The sequence below is a fragment of the Zingiber officinale genome, chromosome 9A (assembly GCF_018446385.1).
Source record: "Zingiber officinale cultivar Zhangliang chromosome 9A, Zo_v1.1, whole genome shotgun sequence".
Classification (NCBI taxonomy): domain Eukaryota; kingdom Viridiplantae; phylum Streptophyta; class Magnoliopsida; order Zingiberales; family Zingiberaceae; genus Zingiber; species Zingiber officinale.
The window spans coordinates 129,743,741-129,770,331 of NC_056002.1; the positions used below are offsets into that span (position 1 = coordinate 129,743,741).

The 26,591-nt window shown below is 38.8% G+C and overlaps 4 protein-coding genes across 9 annotated transcripts; all 4 read left to right on the forward strand.

Moving 5' to 3' along the window:
- Window positions 1-225: 225 nt before the first annotated feature.
- LOC122019803 (glutamate--cysteine ligase A, chloroplastic-like) lies at window positions 226-8,491 on the forward strand. Its single transcript, XM_042577334.1, has 16 exons — window positions 226-386; window positions 467-791; window positions 1,455-1,605; window positions 1,865-1,972; window positions 3,986-4,078; window positions 4,830-4,913; window positions 5,083-5,151; window positions 5,225-5,295; window positions 5,391-5,459; window positions 5,977-6,070; window positions 6,230-6,319; window positions 6,401-6,481; window positions 6,581-6,673; window positions 6,886-6,966; window positions 7,060-7,129; window positions 8,100-8,491. The coding sequence occupies exons 2-16, from the start codon at window positions 484-486 to the stop codon at window positions 8,186-8,188; spliced, it is 1,551 nt and encodes a 516-aa protein (XP_042433268.1). The 5' UTR covers window positions 226-386; window positions 467-483; the 3' UTR covers window positions 8,189-8,491.
- Window positions 8,492-9,842: 1,351 nt separating this feature from the next.
- Window positions 9,843-11,525, forward strand: LOC122020618 (protein trichome birefringence-like 3). Its single transcript, XM_042578621.1, has 5 exons — window positions 9,843-10,290; window positions 10,362-10,533; window positions 10,616-10,815; window positions 10,887-11,045; window positions 11,106-11,525. The coding sequence occupies exons 1-5, from the start codon at window positions 9,857-9,859 to the stop codon at window positions 11,437-11,439; spliced, it is 1,299 nt and encodes a 432-aa protein (XP_042434555.1). The 5' UTR covers window positions 9,843-9,856; the 3' UTR covers window positions 11,440-11,525.
- Window positions 11,526-13,819: 2,294 nt separating this feature from the next.
- Window positions 13,820-14,785, forward strand: LOC122020210 (RING-H2 finger protein ATL64-like). Its single transcript, XM_042578031.1, has one exon. It carries the CDS (start codon window positions 13,820-13,822, stop codon window positions 14,711-14,713), a length of 894 nt encoding a protein of 297 aa, XP_042433965.1. The 3' UTR covers window positions 14,714-14,785.
- A 43-nt stretch (window positions 14,786-14,828) lies between these two features.
- Window positions 14,829-19,148, forward strand: LOC122020209 (protein REPRESSOR OF SILENCING 3-like). 6 transcript variants are annotated; one of them, XM_042578027.1, is made up of 6 exons: window positions 14,829-15,444; window positions 15,524-15,740; window positions 15,893-16,153; window positions 16,845-17,078; window positions 17,737-18,156; window positions 18,289-19,148. In XM_042578027.1, the coding sequence occupies exons 3-6, from the start codon at window positions 15,908-15,910 to the stop codon at window positions 19,009-19,011; spliced, it is 1,623 nt and encodes a 540-aa protein (XP_042433961.1). In that variant the 5' UTR covers window positions 14,829-15,444; window positions 15,524-15,740; window positions 15,893-15,907; the 3' UTR covers window positions 19,012-19,148. The 6 variants fall into 6 exon arrangements, with proteins under 6 accessions (XP_042433961.1, XP_042433962.1, XP_042433963.1 ...); XM_042578028.1 differs by having other exon boundaries at window positions 15,896-16,153; XM_042578029.1 differs by having other exon boundaries at window positions 15,524-15,695.
- Window positions 19,149-26,591: the final 7,443 nt, after the last annotated feature.

Consider the following 26,591-nt stretch of genomic DNA (forward strand, 5'->3'; position numbering starts at 1 on the left):
GTTTAATAGTATTTCCAATGACGATATTTAAAAGGGATATTTTATTTTAAAATTTAAAATATTTAAATAGTAAAATATTTAAAAAAAATGATGAGAAATGTGATCATAAATATTTAAGAGAAATTCCTACCACCGTAAAGGATACTTTTTTCCTTGCTGACTTGGCAATGGAGGCGGCGAGTTGAAAAACGCACCGCTATTGCGGACATTGTATCGGATCCGAGAGAGTTGCGTTTGGCGATCTAGCAGCCCGTAGCCCCTATTTATAGCTTCTCCTTTCCGTCTTCTCAGCACCTTCCGCTTTTCGATTTCTTCGCGTTTTCCTCGAAAGGCGGAAACCCTACTCCTCGGACAAATCGCAGCGAAAATCAACGCAAACCCTACTGGTAATCCTTTTTTTCCCCTTCTATGATTGTATTCTTCATTTGATGTTGAGGTGATTTGATTTGGACGTTATGTTTGACAGATTTGGGCGGAGGAGAAATGGCGACCGTGTGCAGCTTGCACGTCGCCCGAATCCGTTGCTCCGGGGTTCTCTCCGCGAGCTCCGAACCGGAGGGCGGTGCTTCGAGGCAGAGGGAGATTCGAGCGCGTGGGAATAGTTCCGAGGGATTCGGATTTTATGGTAAGAGGAAGTTTCGAGGGTTTCGTTTCGTGTCCGGAAGAGGGAAGAGTGTGGTTGTTGACGCGAGCCCTCCGACGGAGGATGCCGTGGTCATAACGGAGCCGCTGACAAAGGACGATCTCGTGAGGTATCTCGCTTCGGGTTGCAAGCCCAAGGAGAAATGGAGGTATATACTCTTCATCTGGCTTTTCTGCTATGCCTGCTAGTCCTTCCTGGGATCGTTGGTGGATAAATATGGATTGCCTCTGATCATGCATTTGACGTACAGAAGTTTATACAGGATCTCTATTGATGTGATTTTGTCTCTCCTTTCCAATTATTATGTTTTTTTTTTGAAGTTTTCTTTGAATGATTAGTATATGGAATTCTGTAGGAACTAAATATATATCCTGTTAATTATCTCAGTCGAGGAAGACTTGGCTGGTTGTTTTGGTTACTGTCCTAGTATCCTTGTGAAGTACAGGAACAAAGAAGATTTTTTTCCTTCGTATTAATATTGCAAATTAATCTTGTCCATTTATTGTACCCTGAATAAACTGCTTTATTTCCTTATTTAAGGCTCCTTGTTTATGGATTTGTTTTTTTCCATTCATCTCCTTACATAGAGGTCAATGTTGAGAAAAGATCCATGGAGCTGGCCTCTAGGAATCAATAGTTTATCGATGTTGTTTCTTATGAAAATTAATTTCCTTGTACTTGTTGAATTGTTTCATTTTTTCTATTCCATATGGAAGGGATGCCTCTTTGTTTATCTTTGAAGTTTAAAGAGACATTTCACTCTCGTTGGTCATATTGTTATGATGACTTGTATGTTTTTTTGCTGAAACAGAATTGGTACTGAACATGAAAAGTTTGGTTTTGAAGTTGAAACTTTGCGCCCAATGAATTATGAGCAGATTGCAGACTTGCTAAATGGTTTGGCAGAGAGGTTTGATTGGGATAAAGTCATGGAAGAGAATTACATTATTGGTCTCAAACAGGTGATAAAATGTTTCTCTTTTAAGTGTTTAAGATTGCATAGCGAATGAAAATCTGCATACAAAATTTGAAATATCTTGTTGTCTTATACAGGGAGTCTAACTAGCTTCTCTGACATTTCAATTTAGTCTTTTGATTTCTTTTCAGCAATCAAATTATTGTTCTAATAGAGCTTGAATCTGTCACGTAATCGGAATATTAAGGTTCATGGCCTTGTATTTTCTCCAACATTTTAAGTAAAATGGCTTGGCTTCCATGCAGGACAAACAAAGTATTTCTTTGGAGCCTGGTGGTCAATTTGAGCTTAGTGGTGCGCCACTTGAAACGCTACATCAAACTTGTGCTGAGGTTAATTCACACCTCTATCAGGTTAGTTTCTTGTATAATTAGTTGCTCTTAGCTAGGAATTTTTGAGTTATTTCTGTACTTAAAAGAGTGTTTAGGTTGAGTGCTTAGTTAATAAAAACTTCCTCTTGTACTTTATCCGCCTGAAGGGTTCTGCATTGTGTAAACTTTCTTAAGGAATCTATCTGTCACAAAAGTTTTTACATATAATACTTGATAAAAGATCAAACATTTTGGGAAAAATTTCAGATTTCTTGTTTTATTTTAGAGTAAATCCATAAAGATCTATCATTTTTTGACATCATTTCTGAATTTCCCTCCACTTTGATTCAACTATTAAGCTTTGATTTTCTATTGCCTTTCTAAGAACAAGATATTCTCCACCAAACATTTGCTTATGTTATTTGCTTGTGTTTAAGAGTATATTTGCTTATGTTATACCCCATGTTCAAAATTTAGTTCCGTGCGTGGGATGGGCGAAATTTACTGTTCCACCCGTGCACCGAAACTGACACTAGATTAGCGACGATTTTGTCCTGCGTCATCACGTGCGTCACGTGATAGAAGGAATTGTGCGCGCTCGTCGTCACGCAACAAAAGGAAGGGGAGGGGCAGTGCCGAAGGCATCCAGCAAGCGATCATCGACAAAGGCATCCAGTGAGGTAGTGAGCAAGGCAACGACCAAGTGGAGGCGGCTCGGAAGCGTCCAGAGGCGTCGCGAGACGCCTTCGGTGTTGCCGGAAGCCTTGAGCCTTGGCATCCTAGAGGCGCTTATCTAACCACGCTTTGCTGTATGTCCCGAGGCGTTCTAGATGCCTCGCACGCTTTGCAAGCGGTGCTGGAGGAGTCGTGGGACTCCTCCGGCATCGCCCGACGGTCCCGAGTGCCTTGTAGGCGTTGCTGGAGGAGTTGCAGGACTCATCCGGTGACGCCGGAGGCATCTTGCAATGCTCCGGCGCCGCTGGATGAGCGTGACATGAAGACGGCATGTTAAAAATTAAATATTTCAATTTAATTAATTCAAACATTTTCTAATTTAAGTGCGATATTTTGAAGAGGCTTTTATAAATTATAATTAAATTATCCTAATAAAATATAAGCATATTTAAATTTTTTAAAAAATAATAAATTTTATTAATTAATATTTTGAAAATCAATTTTACTGTTTTAAATTGTATTTAAAAATTATAAAAATAAAAAAATCTAATAAATAGGATTAATAATTTTTTTATATATTTTTATATATTTTTTTACTGTTTTAGTATTTAATTAATATTCTCATTTTTTTTTATCATTTTAAATATATATTATTTAAAATAATAATGAATTAAATGAATAAATAATTAATTTATGTAGTTATTATACATAACGTAGTATTTTTTATTAATTTATATACTTATATATATATATATTATCATAGAATCAATTTAAAATTTAGATCAATGAATATTAAGATATTTAATTGTTTTTTCTAACCATATTAAGTTGTCCAATAATTGAGAATTTTATAATTTATATATATATATATATATATATATATATATAATCAATTTAAAATTTAGATCAATGAATATTAAGATATTTAATTGTTTTTTCTAACCATATTAAGTTGTCCAATAATTGAGAATTTATATAAAATCAATATACAATTTATTTTTAAATTATACATAGTAAACATATTTATCTAATAATTACTATATATAAATAAAAAAAATATCGAAACCGTATTGGTATTGCATGATACGATACCGAAGTCGTATCGTTCTGGTCTGAGACCGAAACCTCGGTACGGGTCGAGATTTTAAACCTTGGTTATACCGGTTACATCTCAAACTTATTATGCATTAATCGTTCTACATATTAGATGCAAGTTCTATTTGTTTTCATTCTTTGCTCTTAGGCATGTGCCTCCACAAGATAGAAAATTTAATGTTGTAGAATGACAAGCATTCAACTATTTTGCACATTACCTACTCTTTATTTAATTATTTAATTATTATTATTATTATTATTATTATTATAATATTTTTTTTATAGGTGAAAGCAGTGGCTGAGGAAATGGGAATTGGATTTTTAGGAATTGGATTTCAGCCAAAGTGGAGGCTCAGTGACATTCCTATAATGCCCAAGGTACTTGTCTTATATTGGTGTATCTTAAATCTGTTTAATATTGGATGTTCATGCCATTTGGCGTGCCTAATTTATGCTCCAATAATTTATCTATACTACAATACTTTGTGATCACACTCAGTGGATTACCAAGTTGTTCTTATTAAAATGCATGTTGGTTACCTTTGAAATATCGATAATTGCTTCTCTTTACCTCTTTACAGTCCAAACAAGCTTTTCCCATACAGATAATTGCTTATCGATGAAGCATGTTTGGATGTTGGTTAACTTTGAAATATCGATATGACATGATTTTCTATTATATGTGGCATGCCATTACTCTCAGTTGCATTTGAAGAATCATTACTCTCCGTTTTTTCTCATATTTATTTATTTGTAAAGAATAAGATTATAAAATTAAGATATGACAACAGTTTCTCTTGCACAATGCATGGGTCAACTTGTGTTTTTTTACTTGCCTATCAGATCTCTATTGTCAATAACAAGTTTTGTTGCAAGTTGGCTGCCATAATTTGCTTCACACTTGGAATCAACTAATGGATCTTGTACTTATTACTTGTGTATTTTTTATCATATTAATACCCTCAAATAATAGTGAAGCATATGCGAGAATGAATCGTTAAATGCTGATTCTTTGTCCTATGATTTACTAGCAACATCTACGGGTCATTATTTAATAAATTCACAACCATGTTTAAAAGCTTCTTGGGTACTTTTAAATAAGAGTATTATTGAGATAAATCCTTCACAGGGAAGGTATGAGATTATGAGGAACTACATGCCAAAAGTTGGTTCTCTTGGACTTGACATGATGTTCCGGACTTGTACAGTTCAGGTACGTTACCTTTATGTCACAGAAATATGTTTGCCATCCTTAGATTATTATACTTTTCAATATTCCAAATTTCTTTATTCCCGGGCTTCACACCACAGTATTCTTGCAGTTTATTCAACTTATATTGCTCTGAACTATGAGATATCTGCATGAATTTTGATACAAACAGGTTAATCTTGACTTCAGTTCTGAATCAGACATGATAAGGAAGTTCCGTGCTGGTCTTGCTTTGCAACCTGTGGGTACTATATTCATTCAACTAAAATATTTGTTATTTTTTACTAATCTTTTCTAACTTGTTATTGAACCAGATTGCAACAGCAATATTTGCTAACTCGCCTTTCATTGAAGGAAAGCCCAATGGTTATTTGAGCATGAGAAGGTTGCTATTAACACCATGCATACCCACATCATGTTTAATCTTATTTGGCTAATGTGAATTCATTTTGAGTAATCATCATTGTTTGTGTATTGCAGCCAAATATGGACTGACACTGACAATAACCGAACTGGAATGTTGCCTTTTGTTTTTGATGATTCTTTTGGGTAATTTTTTTGTTTGCTTCTGTTCTTTTATAAGTGACAGTGGAAATGGTTGTTTGTTTTTGTTGGTAATTAATAAGGCTGGAGTGTAAATATGGTATTTGATATGAAACTATGAAGATAAGCAGGCATGAGAGATCCCTGTACAATAAAGTGATACAAAACAATGAAAAATAGATCTAACAGTGTTTCAATTAGAAATATTCCTCTAGTTGCATGATAATTTTGTGAAATTTGTGTGACATACATTAGAATTTGCCCTCTATAGAGAAACTAAGGCAGTTCTGCTGCAATACTAAAACTCTATGTATCATATGATTAGCTATTATTTTTGCCTTAATAAATTTATTACGTTGTATTATTTGTAACTCTGTTACCCTTCAGCATATGATTATTTTAGATGTTTTGTTTTTTAGGATCTAATATGACAATTATCTATTGTGTATCATGTAAACATATTATTGTCTTGAGTTGAATGTGTACTGAACTTTTGTAACTACCTTTATTCTACTTTTCACAGATTTGAACAATATGTTGACTATGCTCTGGATGTTCCTATGTACTTTGTCTACCGGAATAAGAAATATGTCAATTGTAGTGGGATGTCCTTCAAGGTTCCTATCTTCACTTGATCTACCTTCTTATTTGGTCCTTCATACCTTTATTAGAACTCATTGAAAAGTATGCAGTATGAATTGTAGACTATTTCATTCTGCATAGGGGCTTTTTTTAAGAAAATTAGTCATTATAATCTCTCAATCATATATCTGCAGGACTTCATGCAAGGAAAACTTCCTTCACTTCCAGGAGTGCTTCCAACACTGAATGATTGGGAGAATCACCTAACAACTATATTCCCTGAGGTATCTTTGTCTTCATCATCTTATGTAATAATTTTTTTTTCTTTTGATAGAGAATGATCGCTATCCATCCCTGGATTACAGGTCAGATTAAAAAGATACTTGGAAATGAGGGGCGCTGATGGTGGTCCTTGGAGGAGACTATGTGCCTTGCCTGCCTTTTGGGTATTTCTAGAATAAACAAGTATTTCTATGATCAATTTTATTTTTTTGAAGAATTCGGTGATAGATTATCTGGTTGCCCCAAAATTGTCACTTGTGCAGGTAGGCTTGCTGTATGATGAAGTTGCCTTACAAAATGTTTTGGATCTGACCTTTGATTGGACTCAGGAGGAAAGAGAGATGCTACGTAAACAGGTGCAATAGATAATTGGAACATCGTAGCCTTCCATCAACAGTAGTCATTACTAGAAGTCTAGAATATGGTTTCTACTTTCTAGTTGTATTTGGTCTTACACATAACTACTAGAAGTTCACATAATATAATGAACAACCGATTTCCGTATGCATAACTACTCTGTGATTCTTAAGGAAATTGTTATTAATTTACTATGATGTTTGCTCGACAGGTTCCTGTGACTGGTTTGAAGACTCCATTCCGAGATGGAACACTAAGACACGTGGCTGAACAAGTTCTGAAGTTGGCTAAGGTCAATCGGTTCACAACTAATTGTATTAAATGCTTGGAAATACATATAATTTTAGAATATGAAGTTCACAAGTGTCTTGTATAAATCTTACAGGATGGACTCCAAAGAAGAGGATATAAAGAAGTTGGCTTTTTAAAAGAAGTCACTGAGATTGTTGGGACAGGTAAACACCTTTTGCATCTCATTTATTGTCATATTCAACGTATTAGTGTAGTTGCGTGGACAATTTGTGTTTCTCTTGTGTGTATCACCATCATCATCGGCATCATCAATCTGTGTTTGCACAAAGTATTGGGTTTCAGTTACAAAAATGTTACAACTCCATTGAGCTCTATGCAAGGGTATATCATTAGCTAAATCATTCTTTATGACATTGACTCATATTTCTTTGGCCTCTTATTTTTTACACCTTTCACTTTAGTAGATTTAATCATCCTCTCTGAACATGTTGTCATCTTGATCTATTTTCTCTCTCTTTCATTTATCATCTATCAAGGCTGTAATTGCTAATATATATATCGGAGAATGTTATCCTACTTATCTTATGGTGCACATCCGTGTGCATCAAGTGTAATTGTTATCCTACTGACCTTATGGTGCACATCCATGTGCATCAAGTGTAATTGTTTCAATCGCGCAACGGAGGCGCATACGGCGCAGCATATCAAAACTCTTTCTCTCTCTCTCTCTCTCTCTATATATATATATATATATATAAGTGCTCACTTTTCGTGCGCGACTGAGAGCACGGGGCATTGGAAGTGCATTCAGTTGCATATGAGAGTGAGCAACATAACAAATATCACTCTCTCACTATAAATTTGTCTTTTCTAGTTACCTTTATACATCCATTTTAGCATTCACATCTCTATAATTTCAACTTTTCCACAAGTGTTGTTGTCTATCAACTTTCTACAATTGTTGCTATCCTAAGACTGACCCATCCCATAATACATGCACGTATGTGAATTAGAAGTGACATATTTTCATTCCTTCCTAAAAGCTGATCATAAACAATCATCAAATTCCAATCCTTTTAACAAGCACCGCCTCATAATTGTTTTAACAGTTTCCTAAGCATTTATTCTTCTAATAATCACTTTGTATGAATAATCCTTTTTTTTTTTCAACAGGCATAACTCCAGCCGAGAAGCTTCTCGAGTTATACCATGGAAAATGGGGACGAAGTGTTGATCCAGTTTTTGATGAGTTGCTGTACTAACCAGCAAATCTGATACCAAGTGCATACATGTAACAACAGTGGTTACCTTCCTGATTCAGCCAAAGCACCCGTTCTATGACCTTGTGCATTCTGTCCACTGGCAGAATAACTGGCAGAATAAAGGCAATGCTTGAGGTTGATATACAGCTCAACTTCGCTTGCTGCGAACGAACTACAACTGTATCCTTAAGTGATTTCTTTTTAGCGAACTCTGATGGAAGGTGCTATAGTCCTGTGTAATCTTTTGTGGCAAACTTTGAACTTGAAATAAGTGTATCATATACTCGTTTTTTTCCCTCTTTCCTTCATTGACTCAACTGTATCATGTCAGTCAGCGAGCAACTTTCCTCGTCATTAGTTAGCAAGAATACTTTGTCTGGAGCAGTTGAGATTAGGAAGGAGTTGTTTACTTCCTGCTAATGTTCATTTGACATCACATGCAATTAGGGCACAGACTGTGTCAAGGTCAAGCGAGTGAGGGTGGAAAAATCCCATTTGCATTCATGAGCAAAGTATCGCTGATTCTGCTTTGGATGGTTTGCATTCACGAGCAAAGTATTGCCAATTCGGCGTTGGATGATTCTTGACAAGCGAGTGAGGGTGGAAAAATCCCATTTGCATTCATGAGCAAAGTATCGCTGATTCTGCTTTGGATGGTTTGCATTCACGAGCAAAGTATTGCCAATTCGGCGTTGGATGATTTTACAGGGATGACGAAAGTATTGCCAATTCGGCGGTGGATGATTTTACAGGGATGACGAAGACAATGGGGGTTAGTTGTCAATGACTTGTGCTTTTGTAATTTACTAAAATTTCTGTGGACATCTCCCAAGCCAACTCGCCCTAAAGGAGTTACCCAAGACTTAGCCAAATTGCATCCCTCTTCCTCTTGGTCTTACCTCAACCAGACTCCACCATCTTCAGCTTCATCGTATCATATTACATTTAATCTCCTTTGATTCACATATATATATTTCATAATTTTATCTGATCAAGACACAAATGGAAATGAGATTTTTTTTAAAATATTTTTTTCTTTCAATTATTAGTTTCTTTAAATTAGTTAGAAAAGGAGGGCTTTCTCCATGGCTCCACCAACCTACCAACCAACGGTCCCTTCAATTTGATCAAACACAAACATCAACTACTTGTTTAAATATCACATCACTTTTCCTTATCGTGTTGTCATACATAAAATTTAAATTTCTCACATTGACGATATACATTGAGATACCTAATCGCTTACTATACAAGATAACAAATTAACAACCGAAAAAATTTTCACTCTCACAAAATAAATTCTCCAACATCTACCAGGACAATTTATTCAACTTGAAAGATCTTACAAATGAAAGACCGAGCTTAATATGCTGCGCTACTTCGAGCGATCTCATTTATGCTACCTTTTCGAGATTCGACAATCATGAATCCGCTTTATGCTACACTCAATGCATACATACAACACAACTAGATTCCACCTTTTACATCGTTTTCCAAATCCATCTTAACTATACCCCACGAAGACTTATGTTCAAAATGGCCATTAAAGTAGTTGGTGCAAGAGCCAAGTCGACATGCCTTTAACTTCACTCCTACTCAATGCCACCAATTACAACTATAAACCCCTAGAGCATGTTCATGCTCCATCACCTCACTCACTCCTCAAGTATGAAGATACCGCCCAAGGGGAAGACTCCCCTCTCCCTCGCCATCATCATCATCGCCGTCATTGCCTTGATGAGTGCAACTTTCACTGAGGACCTTCGTGTGCTCACCGGCACATCCACCTTTAAAGCCAAAGCCGCCGCCGCCGCCTCCTCCTCCTCCTCTACCTCCACCTCCACCTCCACCTCCGTAGAGAGAGATGTTAGTTCACGCGAAACTAGCGAAGCTGTGGTGGATGAGGAAGACAAAATTGAGTTCAAACGAAAGAAGTGCAGCACCACCAAAGGAAAATGGGTGTTCAATAGCTCCAAGGAGATGCCCTACACCGACGAAAGTTGCCCTTATTTAGACAAACAACTAGTGTGCCAGAGGAACGGGAGACCGGATGACAAGTACTTGTATTGGGAGTGGGAGTTGGACGATTGCACATTGCCAAGGTGATGATCGATTCAGGGTTTAACGCAATTCACCAAAACATGTTATTGATTCTTCTCTCTTTTTTATATAGATTTAATGTTGAAAATGTGCTACAAAAGTTGAGAGGGAAAAGGTTGATGTTCGTCGGAGACTCGCTTCAAAGAGCTCAATGGCAATCATTTGTGTGCTTGATACAAGCTCACATACCTCCCAAACGGAAGCTCATCAAGAGGAATGAAGCCAATTGTTGGTTCAAAGCAAAGGTGTTATTATATCTCTCATGATCCTTTCCTTTGTTTCTCTTCTTCTTGTTTTCTCTTTCAAATTTTTGATACTAAAACCTAGGATTACAACGCGACGATCGAGTTCTATTGGACACCATTTATCGTCGAATCCAACACCGACAAATACATCGTTCCCGACCCTAACAAAAGAATTCTACGAGTGGACTCCATTTCCGCCCATGCTCAAAGTTGGGTAGGGGTGGACATTCTCGTCTTCAGTACCTACACATGGTGGATGAGTGTCGAAAGCATAAAATGCTCGTGAGTCTTTGCTCTTATCATTCACAAACTCTTTCATAGTATTTGCACCGTAACATTTCCGTTGATGGTAGGTGGCATTCATTCGTCAACGGAGAGGAAGGTTACGATGAACTAGATCGTAGGATTGCCTATAGACTTGGTATCAAGACATGGGCTAATTGGATTGATTCCTTCATCAATCCTAACACCACAAGAGTCTTCTTTGCCACAATGTCGCCGTCTCACACGAGGTTTAGTCCTCTCCTTAATCATTTTGAATAGTTTGCCCCGCTAAAATTGTAAGTTTGTAGGAGCTTGGATTGGGGTAGAGAGGATGGAATCCAATGCTACAACGAGACGATGCCCGTGGCACGAAGAGGCTTTTCGGGAAGTGGCACCGACATGGAAATGATGCAAGCGGTAACCGATGTGGTAGAGAGGATGAAGGTGCCGGTGACGGTCCTCAACGTAACACAACTTACGAATCACCGGATCGACGCGCATGTCTCAGTGTACACTCAATTGGACGGCAAAGTTTTATCGGATGAGCAAAAGAAGAATCCACATCGATACGCCGATTGCATCCATTGGTGTTTACCTGGAGTCCCTGACATTTGGAACCAACTCTTGTATGCCTATCTATGAAGCATTTCCTTTCTTCCTGATTTGTTTTTAAAATATATGTTTTTAATCATTTTGCTTGGATGGAAATTGAATTTTAATCTCTTTAATTGAAAGTATTATATAAATATTTTTAGGATTTATTATTATTTATAATAATAATAATAATAATAATAATAAAGAATAAACGAGTTAACTTGGGAACTAAGTATGGACTTACAGAGCCAAAGTCCACGTCAACGATGTTGACTTGCTGACCCATGAGTCATAATTTTGCGCATGGAAGAAATTAATTTGGGCCAAGAAAAGTCGACATATCTAACTCCGGTCAATTTGATTTGGACCGATAAATTGGCATTTATGAACCGGTTTATTTAAAAGAAAATGTCTTGAATTAATTAAAATGGAAAGGATCAATTATGATAATCGAATAATAATAATGTAGTATATTTTCAACACATAAAAAATGATTTTAATTTTAATATATAGATTAAAAAAGGGATAATTTGACCTAAAAAAATTTACACAAGGATTTTAGGACAATTTGTCCATAAAAAATTTGTTAAAATAAAATACGGTAAATTAGAGAAAAATCTTTAATCACAATATTAACTTTGCATGCAATTCTCATGTCCAAAAAACTTTATTTCCACTCCCTGCATGCAAAGTATTACTTGTTTCAACTCCCTCATGTAAATATTGATACCTAAATTGTTCCTCAGATTTTTTAGGTACAAAAATTTCAAAATTGAGTACAAAAAGTCAAAAAATGAGTATAATTCTTCTTAAAGTCAGTACTTTATATTAAAAATCGAGTATATTTTCTATCAAAATTGTCTATCTTATTTTTTAGGTATAAAAAGTCTAAAAATAAGTATAATTCATATTAAATTCAACATTTTACACTATAATCTAGTACTCTATACTATGATCGAGTATATTTTCTATCGAAATTAACCCTCATATTTTTCGGTACAAATAGTTTAAAAATGAGTATAATTCCTATTAAATTCAGCACATTAAACTAAAATCGAGTATATTTTGAGGCGAAAAAAGAATCATACTCAATTTGATAGAAAATATATTAGATTCTAAGTTAATATACTCAATTTAAGAGGATTTATACTGATTTTTAGACTTTTTGTACCTAAAAATATCATGGACAATTAGGTAAAGATATTTGACTGGGGAGTGAAAATAAAGATTTTCATGGATGGGGACTATATGCAAAGATTTAGGTAATAACTCATTCTCATGTACCTCCCCTTCAATGAGCCATTACCCTATTTTCATCAATCAAAATATTCCCTTATTCCAAAAATACCCTTGACTTAAAACTAAAATTTTCTCCATTAATATCAAATATCAAAATATATATATTTATTTTTTCTTTCATATCGCTTATCTATCCTTATTCTCTCTCATCATATTTTCTCTCTCATCATTTTATCACACACTTTCTCTCTACTTAATCTCTTTTATCACACTCTCTTTCTTCTTTTTTTTCTCATTGCACTTTCTCTCTCATCATACTTTCTCTCTCCTCAATCTCTTCCATCGTACTCTCTTCCTTCTTTTTTTCCTCGTCACATTTTTTCTCTCATCACACTTTCTCTCTCCTCAATATCTCTTATCTCTCATCACACTTTCTCTCTCCTCAATATCTCTTATCACACTTCCTCCTTTTTTCTCAACCCACTTTCTCTCTCATCATATTTTCTCTCTTATCACACTTACTACTTTTTTCCTCAATACACTTTCTCTCTCATCATACTTCCTCTCTCCTCAATCTCTCCCATCATATTCACTGTTCTCTTTTTCTCTCACCATACTTTCTCTCTTCTCAATCTCTCTCCTCATTTTTTCTCACTATATTTTCTCTCTCTTCATCCTCTCCTATCATACTTTCTCTCACATCATATTTTCTCTCATTATGCTCTCTCCAATCACACTCTTTTTTTTATTTTCTCTCATCACACTTTCTCTCTCTTCATTCTTTCTTATTGCACTTTCTCTCTCATAATACTTTCTCTCTATCATTCTCTTTCATCATATTTTTCTCTCACATTCATCTTTCTCTCACATCTAATTTTTTTCTCTTATTTTCCTTTAAGGGTAAAAAAAGGAAACTTTGATTTATTCCGATAGAAGATATACAACTAACCAAAGATTGCTTTTAAGAGTGATATTCATGCTCATACCCATTCCACAATATAATGATTACCATTCCGATTCCTATTCTAGGAAAGAACCAAACGCCCCCTTATTTGCCAATAGAGACTGCATGCAAAATTACCCAATAAAATACTCTATAGGGCGATTTTGAGTTGACTAAATAATGACGTAATAATTACGTCATCACATCCCTTTATAACCGGTTTCCCGATAAATCTACGGCCAAGCCATGGCGGAGCCCGGCGATCCCGACTTCGACGACTCCTCCACTGCCGACGCCACCGTAGACCAGGCCAGCTACACGTTCCTTCTGGCCGCGATCGTCTTCCTCTTACTCGTCGTTTCCTTCGTCTTCCTTTTCTACCTCTACGCCAAGCGCCACCTGCGCCGCCCCCACGTCCTCGTCTTCTCCGCCTCCGACCACGGCGCCTCCTCCGCTCTCCCGCGCGGCCTCGACGCTACCGTCCTCCGATCGATACCTGTCTCCGTATACCGCGCCGCGGAGTTCGGGAACGGGATCGAGTGCGCCGTGTGCCTCTGCGAGCTCACCGATGGCGAGGCGGCTCGGATCCTACCCAAGTGCGGCCACGGCTTCCACCTCGAGTGCATCGACAGGTGGTTCCACTCTGACTCCACTTGCCCTCTCTGTCGGAGCCCTGTCGTCGCCGAACCATTCCCGGTCCTAAATCCCAATTACCTCGTCGCCGGATCCGGAATTCCAATCCATGCATCGCCCGCCTTGCCATCGGACCAGCAGCAAACGAGTGAAGCCCCTTCGAGCTCTTCGGTCCGATCGAAGAAGCCAAAAGGGGATCTTGTGATTGAGATACCGAGGAGGGTGGCGGAGGGGTTTCCCTCGCCCGTATCTCCGCTGCTGACGAGCAGGAACGCCGGTGAGGAGATGAGGACGCCGGGTTCGGCGAGGCTTCGGGCGCTGAGGCGGCGCTGGAGCATCGGGAAGCGAACGCCTCCGACCGCCTCTGCGTCTAGTCCCATGGGAAGTGATCTCGAGCAGGAATTTGTCTGGTTTTGCGGAGAGGGAAGCGATCCGCCAGCGAAATCTCCGGCGAACTCCCGACTGGAAATTACCAAACCGCACGAAGTGCACGAAGCAGGTGTTTGAGGAAATGCCCCAGTGAAGAACTAGGATTGCATTAGAAGATTAAATTTTGAAAATGTCGTATAAAGTGAGAAGAAAAAAAGAAGAAGAAGAAACATTATGCTATAGATTCCTGATCTACATTGCTTGTAGTTTCAGCTTGTAAATGAGTTCTACGATTACAATTTGAAGTCAAATCATTATCATCGTGAGGAAATTGCCTAAAAACCCTAGTAAAATCACGGGAAGTTTGATGACGACAACAACAACAACAAAAAAAAAAAAATCACGGGAAGTTTGAAGTTTGCTGTTGGCGATGAACAGATGATCCGAGAAAGAAGGCAGAAATCGCGAAGCAAACATCGAGGTGCGACACTTGAAGTTGCCTTCTTCTGCGCTGAGAACTCCCTCAGAGTTCCTTCTTCCGATTAATCCCACCGGCGAACCGCTGCTCGAATCACGGCTCCTCTTCGCCTGAGGATCGGAGAAGAAGAGTTGGGCGAAGGATTGGAAGTTGCTCTACTTCCGCCGCTGGGTCAATGTCCTCAACCCGGTCTTCTAAATCGCCGTTATAAAAACAGAGTCAAAATTAAATTTTGACCCGGTTTGCGTAAACCGAGCTGAGTTTAGGAACCCTAACACCGCACCCGACTTCGATTAGATTTCTTCTACTTGAGACGGCGAAATCGAAGGCACTGACCCAGCGGCGGCGAATCGGAGGAAGGGAGCTCTGTAGGAATTTTTCAGCGCCGAAGGTAAACTCAAACTTCGCGCTTCCAATTTTTTCGACTCGGTTTCTGTGTTCTTCGCTGGATCAGCTGTTCTTCACCATAGGAATCAAAATCCTTGAGCGGCGAGAAGATGTCGGTGTAAGGCATCATGAGCTTTGCTCGCCGTCGACAAACGAAAAAGCTTTTTTTGTTCATCGTCTAACGATCGTAGAAATCATGAACAAGTTGAACTTCAAGCAAAGTTACATTTTGTTCTTCAAGCTGTAGCTTTGCCGGTGAGAGATCGCGAGGTGTTTGAGATTGATACTACAAAGACTTAAGTATATCTAGATCTTTCAATGTTCATCTCGTCAATTGTTAATTCGATTCCGCTCTGTTTTATGTCTATTTCTATCCATATACTGCCTGTTAATTTAACCCTATCTTACTAATTCCTTAAGCACTATCATTCTCATTTGTTCACATCTGATAGTAGGTGGAGGCAGAAATGGGTTTGGAGATGGCAAAAGGAGAAGAGATTGCTGCGACAACTGCTTTAGTTGCCGATTCAACCATCAAAAGGATCTTCATTGGTGGATTGAGTGCGACTGTGACGACTTCTGATATGGAGACGACGTTCTCGCCCTTGGGCAAGATTCATAATGTAGAATTTGTGCGCTCAGATGGTCGGAGCTTTGCTTACATGGACTTCGAGCCGAACTCTGAGAAAAGCTTGGCAAAGCTCTTTGCAGTTGTGAGTTGCCTTGACCCAATTTGTCTTATTCCTTCTTTTTTTTTTAAGTGTTTAGGATAAAGGCTTCTATTTCTTATATCATTATGTTCTCCAACATCTAACACTCGATTTCGTCACATACAAGACTTATTCTGTGATTTTTTAGAAATATTCTTGTTGAAGATTCACAAATTTGTTGGATAGAGTAGGAAGACCTTTCAACAGGTTTATTTTCTGAAAATTCATTGAGTAATCCACTAATGTTCCCCTAACATTATGGATGGAAAGAAGACATTGTAAAATTGTAACTCGATATGAACTTGTTGATAGACCTAAAAGATAGTTAAAGTCCTACATATACTGATGGATACTCAAGATTGTTTCTTCTATAAATTCCTTGTCTAGGATTAGTGTGACAATATTAGATACGATCTAATATTAGTACATGATCTGACTCGACTGAAACATGATTAACAGAGGTAAAAATGCAAAAATGATGACATGAGTCAAATATATAAATATGATTTTAAATTGATCATTTGTTTGGGATTGTTTTTATAGATTCATGTTTCCATGTGAAAGCCCTTTGCTTCTCAAATAATACTAGTCAATGAGATTTTATTTTGTTTCCCCATCACTGCTGCTTACATAGATGATGAACCACTAGATAATTGTTTAGCCATCGAAGGATTTCTAACTCGATTGCCTGCAGTACAATGGATGCGCTTGGAAAGGAGGGAAGCTGCGACTTGAAAGGGCTAAAGAACATTATCTCACTCGCTTGCAGCGAGAGTGGGCTGAAGATGCAAGCATAAATGTGCTAGATGATCTCAGTGCCGAGAAAAGTTCAGATCATCCAAACAAGTTGGAAATCCTGGCACACAAGTCAAAATGCCAAAACTTGGAGAATGCAAAACTCCAAATATATTTTCCAAAGCTGCGAAAGGTGTGCCCTTTTTTTCATATAAGAAAAGAAAATTCTTACCTATGGGAATGATCAGTGAGCCCATGCCAAAATATGGACCAGTGCATTCGTTCTCTTCTATTATTTTGGGTTAATTGATAACCGTTATGTGAAACTTCACGTTTATGATAACATCTAAATTTTTTAAAACAATCACAACATTTAAGTATTAGTTTCAAATATCATCCGTTTGCACTCATCAATTGGTGTTATGTTGGTGATGTGGTGATCGGTTAATTAGTCTACAGCATTTACTGACTAGGAACCAGTCATGCCATGTCAACAACTTAAATAGAAAAAGGATATTAAGGACAATGCCGACATTAGTTTCCAATATCTTCCTTATGCACTTGAGTTGATGATGTGGCATGACTAGTACCTAGTCCACAGATGATGTAGATAGATTTGGCATTTTACCATGTTGTCATCAATCATCAATTTAACAGTGAAGGAACAGACAACTGCTAGATTTGAAACTAAAACTGAAAGATCCTGTTAAATTTAAAAGCTTATCTTCCTTGTGATATCATTACAAGATCAAATTGAATTTGATTTTCAATCACTCTTTATATTTGGTTAGTAATCTTTCCCAGCACTCTATTTGGAAGAAAGAATTTGATTTATAACTGATGTTCTATAGGTAAAGCCGGTGCCGTTTAAAGGAACAGGGAAGCACAAGTACAGTTTTCAACGAATCGAAGTTCCTCCTCTACCGATTCATTTTTGTGACTGTGAAGAACACTGTGGCCCATCTGAAATGGCGAACGAAACATACATGTCTGCGCTGAACTCTGCAGCATATAATAAAGAGAGAAGTATAATGACAAGTGTGATGAACAAGTTCCTCGAAAAGGAAAGGAACAAGGTTCCTGAACCTGGGATGGTGAACTTTTCGAAAGAAGGGATAGCTGTTGATACTGCTGGTGGTGATGTTCAATTGAATGAAACAGATGAAGCTCTGGAAGAGGATGCAGACAATCTTGTCACTAACATCGGGGTGGGACAAAGCGATGACATGCTCATGCAGTTACTAGGAAAGAAAACTAATCTTATGGATCAGGTATCTGGTTGATTCTGAAGGTGTCATAAATGAACATTATGTTTTGATAAACAACAATAAACATTTAAACTTAGTTAAGTTATTTTGTGTTAGTAAGATACAGCTAACATTTCATCTTTTGCTGTACTGTAGGTTCATGAATCGGGAAAAAGTAAGCCTCGGCCATCTACAGATGGCCATCTTCGAGACAAAGCACAGTCTCGTAAGAGGCAAATAATTGCATCCGTTGATACTGAAGTTGCACCAAGCCAAGCAGCCCGGTCAATCCCAGTAGAGACTGACGACAAGTTTGCTTCTGTATTGCCGAAAAGTAAAACAGAGGCCATTTTGGATGAAGATTCCCCTTCCAAAATGCAAACTGAACATGGCACGGATAGTGTTGCGTTGGCAAAAACCAACACTTGGATACAGAAATCCTCTTGGAGAGATCTTGTTGGGGAGTCCAGTGGCAACACATTCAGCATTTCCACTATATTACCGGCATCGAAGACACTGAAAGCAAATGATTCAGCCACCAAGACTACCGGTGCACCGAAGAAGAGGAAAATGCAATCTGACATGGAGAGTTCGGTGAATGTCGAGGTCAAAAAAGCCATTGTATTTGAGAAAGCTGCAGCATCATCAAGTCTGAGAGGAGACTTAGCCCCTGGCAATCACAATGTTGCAGAGAATCAGAGCAGCCACCAGGGACAGAAGAGAAGTATCCCGAAAATTAACATCGGCGAGGTCTGCACCTTCATGCGCAGTGCCCAGTCCGAGAAGGAGTGGTCGAGGGCAAAAGCAGTACTAAGTGGCTACATCAAGAAGAAAGGTGATGGATCCCACGAAGCTAAAGCTAAGCCACATAGGAGGTGATCAGAAGCTCGATTTGATTCCTTGATGCTTTTCGGCAGGACAAGGTTTATCCTAACCGTCTTAACAGTGACTGCTATTTGTGAATCAACTTCTATATTTTGAAAAGCTTTTAATTCTCTCCCCCACAGATTTCGTTACTTGTGTGTCTTGTTTGATAACATAGAATCAAGAAAAGGAAAAGGGAACATAAATGAGCCATCCAGTCGCTTCCAAAATGATAATTTGAAACAGAGTCTAGCAACTGAACAAAGTCTGTGAATGCTAACCATATGTAATTTATATTGGAACCGGTATCTCCCGGAGTGCGCAAATTAATACTGATCGTCGAGATTAGTGTTCAACACTATCTCCGTAAACGATATTGCTCCGTTACGGTGCTAACGGATAGCAACAATTTGTTCCCAAGATACAACGACGAACGTCTCGGAATCGTAGCACTCCGAATTCTGAGACCAGCGAACCTTCTCGTAGGCTTTTTGGACTCTTAAATGCACAAGATGAGATGAATGCTCAAGAGAGAGTAGAATAGATGAATTCGATGATTCGATTGATATTTTCAGCATCTGGAGGGTTCTATTTATACCAAATGAAGATGTTGAATGTCTTTTTGGGTGAGAGGATGTGTTCTTTGGGCTGGATCGATCTGGATCGTCCATTCTGAAGAGTTATAACCCGCACGTGGCGGGTGGCGGGTGGCGGGCTCACAGGTGCGAGCACCTGGTCTTTTTTCTGAGTTAACTCCATTAACACAGCATCATTAATAAGCAAAGAATGCACATCGAAAATTTTCGATGTGGGACTATTCTCCCATGCATTTCCTTATATATATCATTAATTAATAATTAATGTTTATTTGGACCGACTTTAAACAATTAATTTCTCATTCACCTTTAATCGATTTTGAGCAAATTAATAGTCTAAATTTATCTACGCGAAACGTAGATTTTAATTTTGAAGTCAATTACGACTTTTATCTATTGATGGCATTCCGATTTTTTCACAAACCGTATTGGTCCATTAAGGCCCTAATATCCAACAATCCCCCACATGAATGGAAATTAATGCAATGCGTGTATGCATGCTGACACTTTACAAGAGTCTAATCGATAAGTCACTGCATCGGGAGAGGTAGCTTGTGGCTTTGAACCTTCCATAGTGGAATGCTATCTAGTATACTAGGTTGCGCAGTGAACGTGATGTCTTGAACTGCTCAGCTGTTGGTGTATATTAAGACAATAATACCCACACAGAGACCTATCTCACCTACTTTAGGTTCTCATGGTTGGTTCCGTTTCGGCCATGGACACCATCTTGGATTCATGAGTGTTTCATTGAAGCGGCCTGTCTTCACACTCATATAGGTGACACTTCTATCAGGAGTATCCTACCATACTCCACCTTATAAGGTATAGAAGTCACTAAAAGCATAAGCTTAACCTCACTACATGAGGTAGGACAACACAAATTCATCCTAGGATTGGGATAGAGATAAAATATCTCATGTGCTGTAACACAACTTCTGTAACTTCGTTGTCCCATTGAACCAAGATCTTGGGATCTCCAGTCAAATAGGTTGGGTTACCGCTACAGTCGTTTTTTAGTTGTAGATTTTTAATCACATTCCTCTTGACGAGCAGTATACTTGTTCTCGACTCAACCCTTTCGTAAGAGGATCTGCCAAATTATCTTTGGACTTAACATAGTCGATTGCAATCACTCCATTCAAGATCAACTGCCTAATGGTACTATGTCTACGACGTATATGTCGTGACTTCCCATTGTACATATTACTATGTGCCCTTCCAATTGCTGATTGACTATCACAGTGGATCAGTACGGTAGGCACAGGTTTCGTCCAACTCGGAATATCTTCCAAGAAATTTCGCAGCCATTCAGCTTCCTCAGCTGCTTTGTCTAGTGCTATAAACTCGAATTCCATAGTTGACCGAGCAATGCACGTTTGCTTAGTGGATTTCCAAGATACTACTCCCCCACCGATCGTGAAAACATATCCACTAGTGGATTTGGAGTATTTTGTATCTGATATCCAATTAGCATCACAATATCCCTCCAGCACAGCGGGATATTTTTCATAATGTAATTCATAGTTCATAGTATATTTTAAATATTTAAGAACTCGCATCAATGCTTTCCAATGGGTGTCGTTTGGATTACTCGTAAAATGACTCAGCTTGTTGACCGCACAGGCAATATCCAGACGTGTGCAGTTTGTGAGATACATCAAACTGCCTATTATATGAGAATATTCCAACTGCGATAAGGTCTCACCATGATTTTTCGCTAAGTGTTGACTTAGATCCATACGTGTTTTTACTGTAGAGAAATCGTACGCATTGAATCTTTTCAATACTGACTCTATATAATGGGATTGTGTCAGAACTATCCCTTCTGATGTCCTGAGAATTTTAATTCCCAATATAACATCTGCTTGACCCATATCTTTCATATCGAAATTTTTGGTCAATATTTTCTTTGTAGTCATGATTATATCATGATTACTGCCCATTATTAGCATGTCGTCTACGTATAGACAGACGATTACATAACCTTTAGGTGTGTCTTTGACATAAATGTATTTGTCACATTCATTTATTCTGAATTTGTTTGATAGCATTACTTTGTCAAATTTTTCGTGCCATTGTTTATGCGCTTGCTTAAGTCCGTATAATGACTTAACAAGTCGACACACCTTTTTCTCATTTCCTGGAGCCACGAACCCCTCAGGTTGCTCCATATAAATTTCTTCTTCCAACTCACCATTTAAGAACACAGTGTTAACATCCATTTGATGTATTTCAAGGTCATACAGTGCTGCAATGGCTATTAGCACTCGTATGTACGTAATCCTTGTCATCGGTGAGTAGGTATCGAAGTAATCAAGGCTTTCCTCTTGCTTGTACCCCTTGGCTACAAGTCTGACCTTATACTTGTCAATTGATTCATCAGCTTTATACTTGCGTTTTAGTATCCACTTACAACCTAATGGTTTATTACCAGAAGGAAGATCTACTAATTCCCAAGTATGATTATTCATGATGGATTCGATTTTACTGTTGACAGCTTCTTTCCACATTGGAGCATCGGGACTAGAGAGAGCTTCACTTAATTTCTTGGGTCCATTTCCGACATGAAAATCATGAAATCTGGCCCGAACGATTTCTCAGCTCTAGCCCGTTTGCTACGACGTGGCCCTTCGCTTTGATCGTCAATAGTCCTTTTATAATAGCTAAGTTCAGTAATGTCATTTTCGTTTGAACTTCTGTTGTTATCATTTTCAACGTTTTCCTTCTTATTTGGGAATTCGTTTTCAAAGAATATCGCATTCCGAGATTTTAAGGTTGTTCCCACATGAATATCAGGAATGTCTGATTTGTGAACTAGGAAACGATATGCACTACTATTATGGGCATATCCGACAAATACCGCATCGAACGTTTTAGGTCCGATCTTTACTTGCTTTGGTTTAGGTACTTCGACCTTTGCCAAGCACTCCCACACTTTCAGGTATTTGTACGATGGCTTGCGGCCTTTCCATAGTTCGTATGGAGTTTTATCACTTTTCTTATGAGGGATTTTGTTGAGAATGTGATTTGCCGATAATATTGCTTTCCCCCACAAGTTTTGAGGTAAGCCTGAATTTATCAACAAGGCATTCATTATATCTTTTAGTGCTCGATTTTTACGTTCAGCAACACCATTCAATTGAGGTGAGTAAGGCGCCGTTGTTTGAAGGATAATGCCAGAATCTGAACAAAATTCATCAAACGGTGCACCATATTCTCCACCTCTATCGCTACGAATTATTTTAATTCGTTTGTCAAGTTGATTTTCAACTTCTGTTTTATAGGTTCTGAACGCCTCTAAGGCTTCGTCTTTACTTCTTAAAAGAAAGACATAACATAACCTCGTGTAGTCATCGATAAAAGTAATGAAATACTTTTTACCTCATCTAGTTTGCACAAATTTCAAGTCACATAGATCACTATGTATTAACTCTAGAGGAGTCGTTGACCTTTCCACCGAATGAAAAGGTAGTTTCATCATTTTAACTTCCACACACACTTCACATTTGTGTGTTTCGTCAACATTGACGTTCGGTAATAAATTTAGTTTGACGAGACGTTTCAGAGTATTATTATGCACATGTCCGAGTCGATCATGCCACAAATTGAAACACTCAACCACATAGCTGGAAGTAATTATTTTATTACCATCAAATTTTCGGAGTACAGTCATTACAACCATTTTGAATAGACTTTGTTCTAAGTACTCCTTTCCTACGAAGACATCATTCTTCGTAAGGACAAAGTTGTTGGACTGGAACACTAGTCTAAACCTAGCCTTAACAAGTGTCGACCCAGAAATTAGGTTTTTTCTGATGTCGGGAACATGGAGCACATCAATTAGAGTTAGCTCCTTTCCAGACGTCATCTTCAGAACAACTTTTCCGAGTCCGACGATCGGAGATGTCGTGGAATTGCCCATATAGAGCTTCCTTCCATTTATCGGAGTATACTTGGAGAACATCGCTTTATCTAAACAGATATGACGAGTTGCTCCAGTATCGATCCACCACTGCTTCGGGTTATCCTCCACTGTATTGGATTCAAACACGACCGCAGTGAGATCCAAGTCTTCAAGAGAGGTTGCGACGTGGTTTGCAACATCTTTTGGTCCCTTAGTTGGCTTCTTCGGGTGTCTGCAGTCTTTTGACATGTGTCCTGACTTTCCACAGTTGTAGCAAGAACCCTTGAACTTCTTTGCTTGAGCCTTCTTCTTGAACTGCTTCGGCTTTTTGGCGTTTGGCTCGACCAGGTTGGACATGTCGTCAATAGTCCGCTTGGTTCCTCTAGAGTCGGATAATTTTCGATTATCGTCCTCTATTCGTAGCCTCAGGACCAGGTCTTCCAGTCCCATCTCCTTTTGATTGTGCTTGAGGTAATTCTTGAAGTCCTTCAATGATGGAGGGAGCTTCTCAATTACCGTAGCTACTGCGAATGACTCGTTCAGCTTCATGCCTTCGACGTCCAAATCATGCAGTATTAATTGCATATCTTGGACTTGAGCTGAGACGCTCTTAGAGTCCACCATCTTGAAATCCAGAAACCGGCCGACGATGAATTTCTTCAATCCGGCATTTTCGGTCTTGTATTTCTTCTCAAGTGATTCCCACAAAGATTTCGTCGTCTCTAATGAACAATACACGTTATACAGCGTGTTGTCCAAGGCGTTGAGAATATAGTTGCGGCACAGGAAATCTCCGTGTGACCATGCATCGCAAGCAGCCTTACTACCTTCCGTAGCGGCTGGCGGGACTTCCTGCAAAAACCGTACAAGGTTTAGCGTCGTTAGATAAAACAACATTTTCTGCTGCCATCTTTTGAAGTCGGCTCCACTGAATTTCTCCGGCTTTTCTCCATGTGGAATTGATGTTGGCGGAATGGCGGTTAGAACGACCGTCGGAACGTCGTTGGAAGTAGCCATATCAGTTTGCACAATATCGTTTACGACTGTTGGAAATTGGAATCGGTATCTCCTGGAGTGCGCAAACTGATACTGATCGTCGAGGCTAGTGTTCAACACTATCTCCGTAAACGATATTGCTCCGCTACGGTGCTAACGGATAGCAGTAATTCGTTCCCAAGATACAACGACGAACGTCTCGGAATCGTAGCACTACGAATTCCGAGACCAGTGAACATTCTCGTAGGCTTTTTGGACTCTTAAATGCACAAGATGAGATGAATGCTCAAGAGAGAGTAGAATAGATGAATTCGATGATTCGATTGATATTTCCAACATCTGGAGGGTTCTATTTATACCAAATGAAGAGGTTGAATGTCTTTTTGGGTGAGAGGATGTGTTCTTTGGGCTGGATCGATCTGGATCGTCCATTCTGAAGATTTATAACCCTTCACATATCCCACTTTAATCTCATCCATCAGATCTGAAGAGTTGTGACCCTCATATCTCGCCTATTGTCATCAGCCATCGGATATGGATCTACTGATCCATTCGATCTGACGCTTCAGATCAAGTCTCATCCCAAGCGGTCAAATCATGACTCTTCGCGATCCAACGCTCTAGATCGCATCACAAGCGATCCATCACACCTCTTTGATCAACGGTTGCCATCCGTTTGCCCAATCAATAGTCCAGTCATCTCTTCTTGCCCACGTGGATGCCACATTGGCATTGCCATGTCAGAGCCTGATATGTCACCCGAGTGCCACGTAGGTACTGCAATGTCCTCTGGAGCATAAATTTAAGCTCCTCAATGGACGATGCGTACGAAGTGCAAAGTGCGCCTACAAAGCGCCCATTGCGCACGTGGCGGGCTCACAAGTGCGAGCACCTGCTCGCCCCTGAGAAGAGAGCACCTGGTCTTTTTTCTGAGTTAACTCCATTAACACAGCATCATTAATAAGCAAATAATACACATCGAAAATTTCCGATGTGGGACTATTCTCCCATGCATTTTCTTATATATATCATTAATGAATAATTAATGTTTATTTGGGCCGACTTTAAACAATTAATTTCTCATTCACCTTTAATCGATTTTGAGCAAATTAATAGTCTAAATTTATCTACGCGAAACGTAGATTTCAATTTTGAAGTCAATTATGACTTTTATCTATTGATGGCATTCCGATTTTTCCACAAAACCGTATTGGTCTATTAAGACCCCAATATCCAACAATTTATAGGAGAAATGGGTAGCCATGTCACCCGACTTCAAGAAGATCGCGGTATAGCTAAGATTTCGCGACCGCAAACTCAAGTCAACCTGCATAGTGCCTTTGGTTTTGCAATTCCACGTCGGACGGTGGCAATTTTGGAGCCAAAGTAAAGGGATATCTTTTTTTGTTCCCATAGTTCATCAAAACTTGAAACTTAAGAGAGGTTCTCTAATATGATTTAGCATTTATTTGTTGGTGCGGGAAGCATCTGACGATCGAACCTGAGTTTTGATAATGACAAAAGATTCAAAGTTAAGGTGGTTTGTGATCTAACATGCTTGATTGAGTGTTTCAGGAAAGTCCTAACTGTGGTTAGGCAGGTGAAAATCCTAAGGGGTGGTAACCTTAGGTTCTAGGGGGCGGTAACCCTAGGTGGAGGAAAATCCTAGGGGGTGATAACCCTAGGTCATAGGGGGCGGTAACCCTATGCGGAAAGTCTTGGTGGGTCGAGTGCTTCAGGCAAAAGTCCTAGGGGGGTAACCCTACGTGGAAAGTCCTGGTGTCGCGAACCAGGTGCAAGACTGGACCAGCCGGGAAGCGGAAGTCCAGCAAAAAGTCCGGAAGCATCGAGCACCGAGCAAAAGTTCAGTCGATCTGGAGGATCGCACTGGCAACAGGTAAATCTCCTGAGTGGAGTAGGTGAGGACGCTTTCCCCGTAGAAGGAACAGTAGGCGTCGGGTCGACCTAGGGTTTCCGGTTGGAAATCCGAAGTCAGACCCGGACAGTCCGATGACTGTCAAACTTCATATTTATGATATTATATGTGCTAACTTTTATTTTGCAGGATATGTTTGTGTTTTGGATCTAACATGTCT

Bases quoted from the DNA above. Each gene is read 5' to 3' on its own strand.
- LOC122020209 (XM_042578027.1), top strand. From the start codon at position 15,908: ATGGGTTTGGAGATGGCAAAAGGAGAAGAGATTGCTGCGACAACTGCT. The intron at 17,079-17,736 runs GTGTGCCCTTTT...GATGTTCTATAG, and splicing joins ATTTTCCAAAGCTGCGAAAG to GTAAAGCCGGTGCCGTTTAA. The intron at 18,157-18,288 runs GTATCTGGTTGA...GCTGTACTGTAG, and splicing joins AAACTAATCTTATGGATCAG to GTTCATGAATCGGGAAAAAG.
- LOC122020618 (XM_042578621.1), top strand. From the start codon at position 9,857: ATGAAGATACCGCCCAAGGGGAAGACTCCCCTCTCCCTCGCCATCATC. The intron at 10,291-10,361 runs GTGATGATCGAT...TTTTTTATATAG, and splicing joins GACGATTGCACATTGCCAAG to ATTTAATGTTGAAAATGTGC. The intron at 10,816-10,886 runs GTGAGTCTTTGC...CGTTGATGGTAG, and splicing joins GTCGAAAGCATAAAATGCTC to GTGGCATTCATTCGTCAACG.
- LOC122019803 (XM_042577334.1), top strand. From the start codon at position 484: ATGGCGACCGTGTGCAGCTTGCACGTCGCCCGAATCCGTTGCTCCGGG. The intron at 6,071-6,229 runs GTTCCTATCTTC...ATATATCTGCAG, and splicing joins GTAGTGGGATGTCCTTCAAG to GACTTCATGCAAGGAAAACT. The intron at 6,320-6,400 runs GTATCTTTGTCT...CCTGGATTACAG, and splicing joins TAACAACTATATTCCCTGAG to GTCAGATTAAAAAGATACTT.
- LOC122020210 (XM_042578031.1), top strand. From the start codon at position 13,820: ATGGCGGAGCCCGGCGATCCCGACTTCGACGACTCCTCCACTGCCGAC.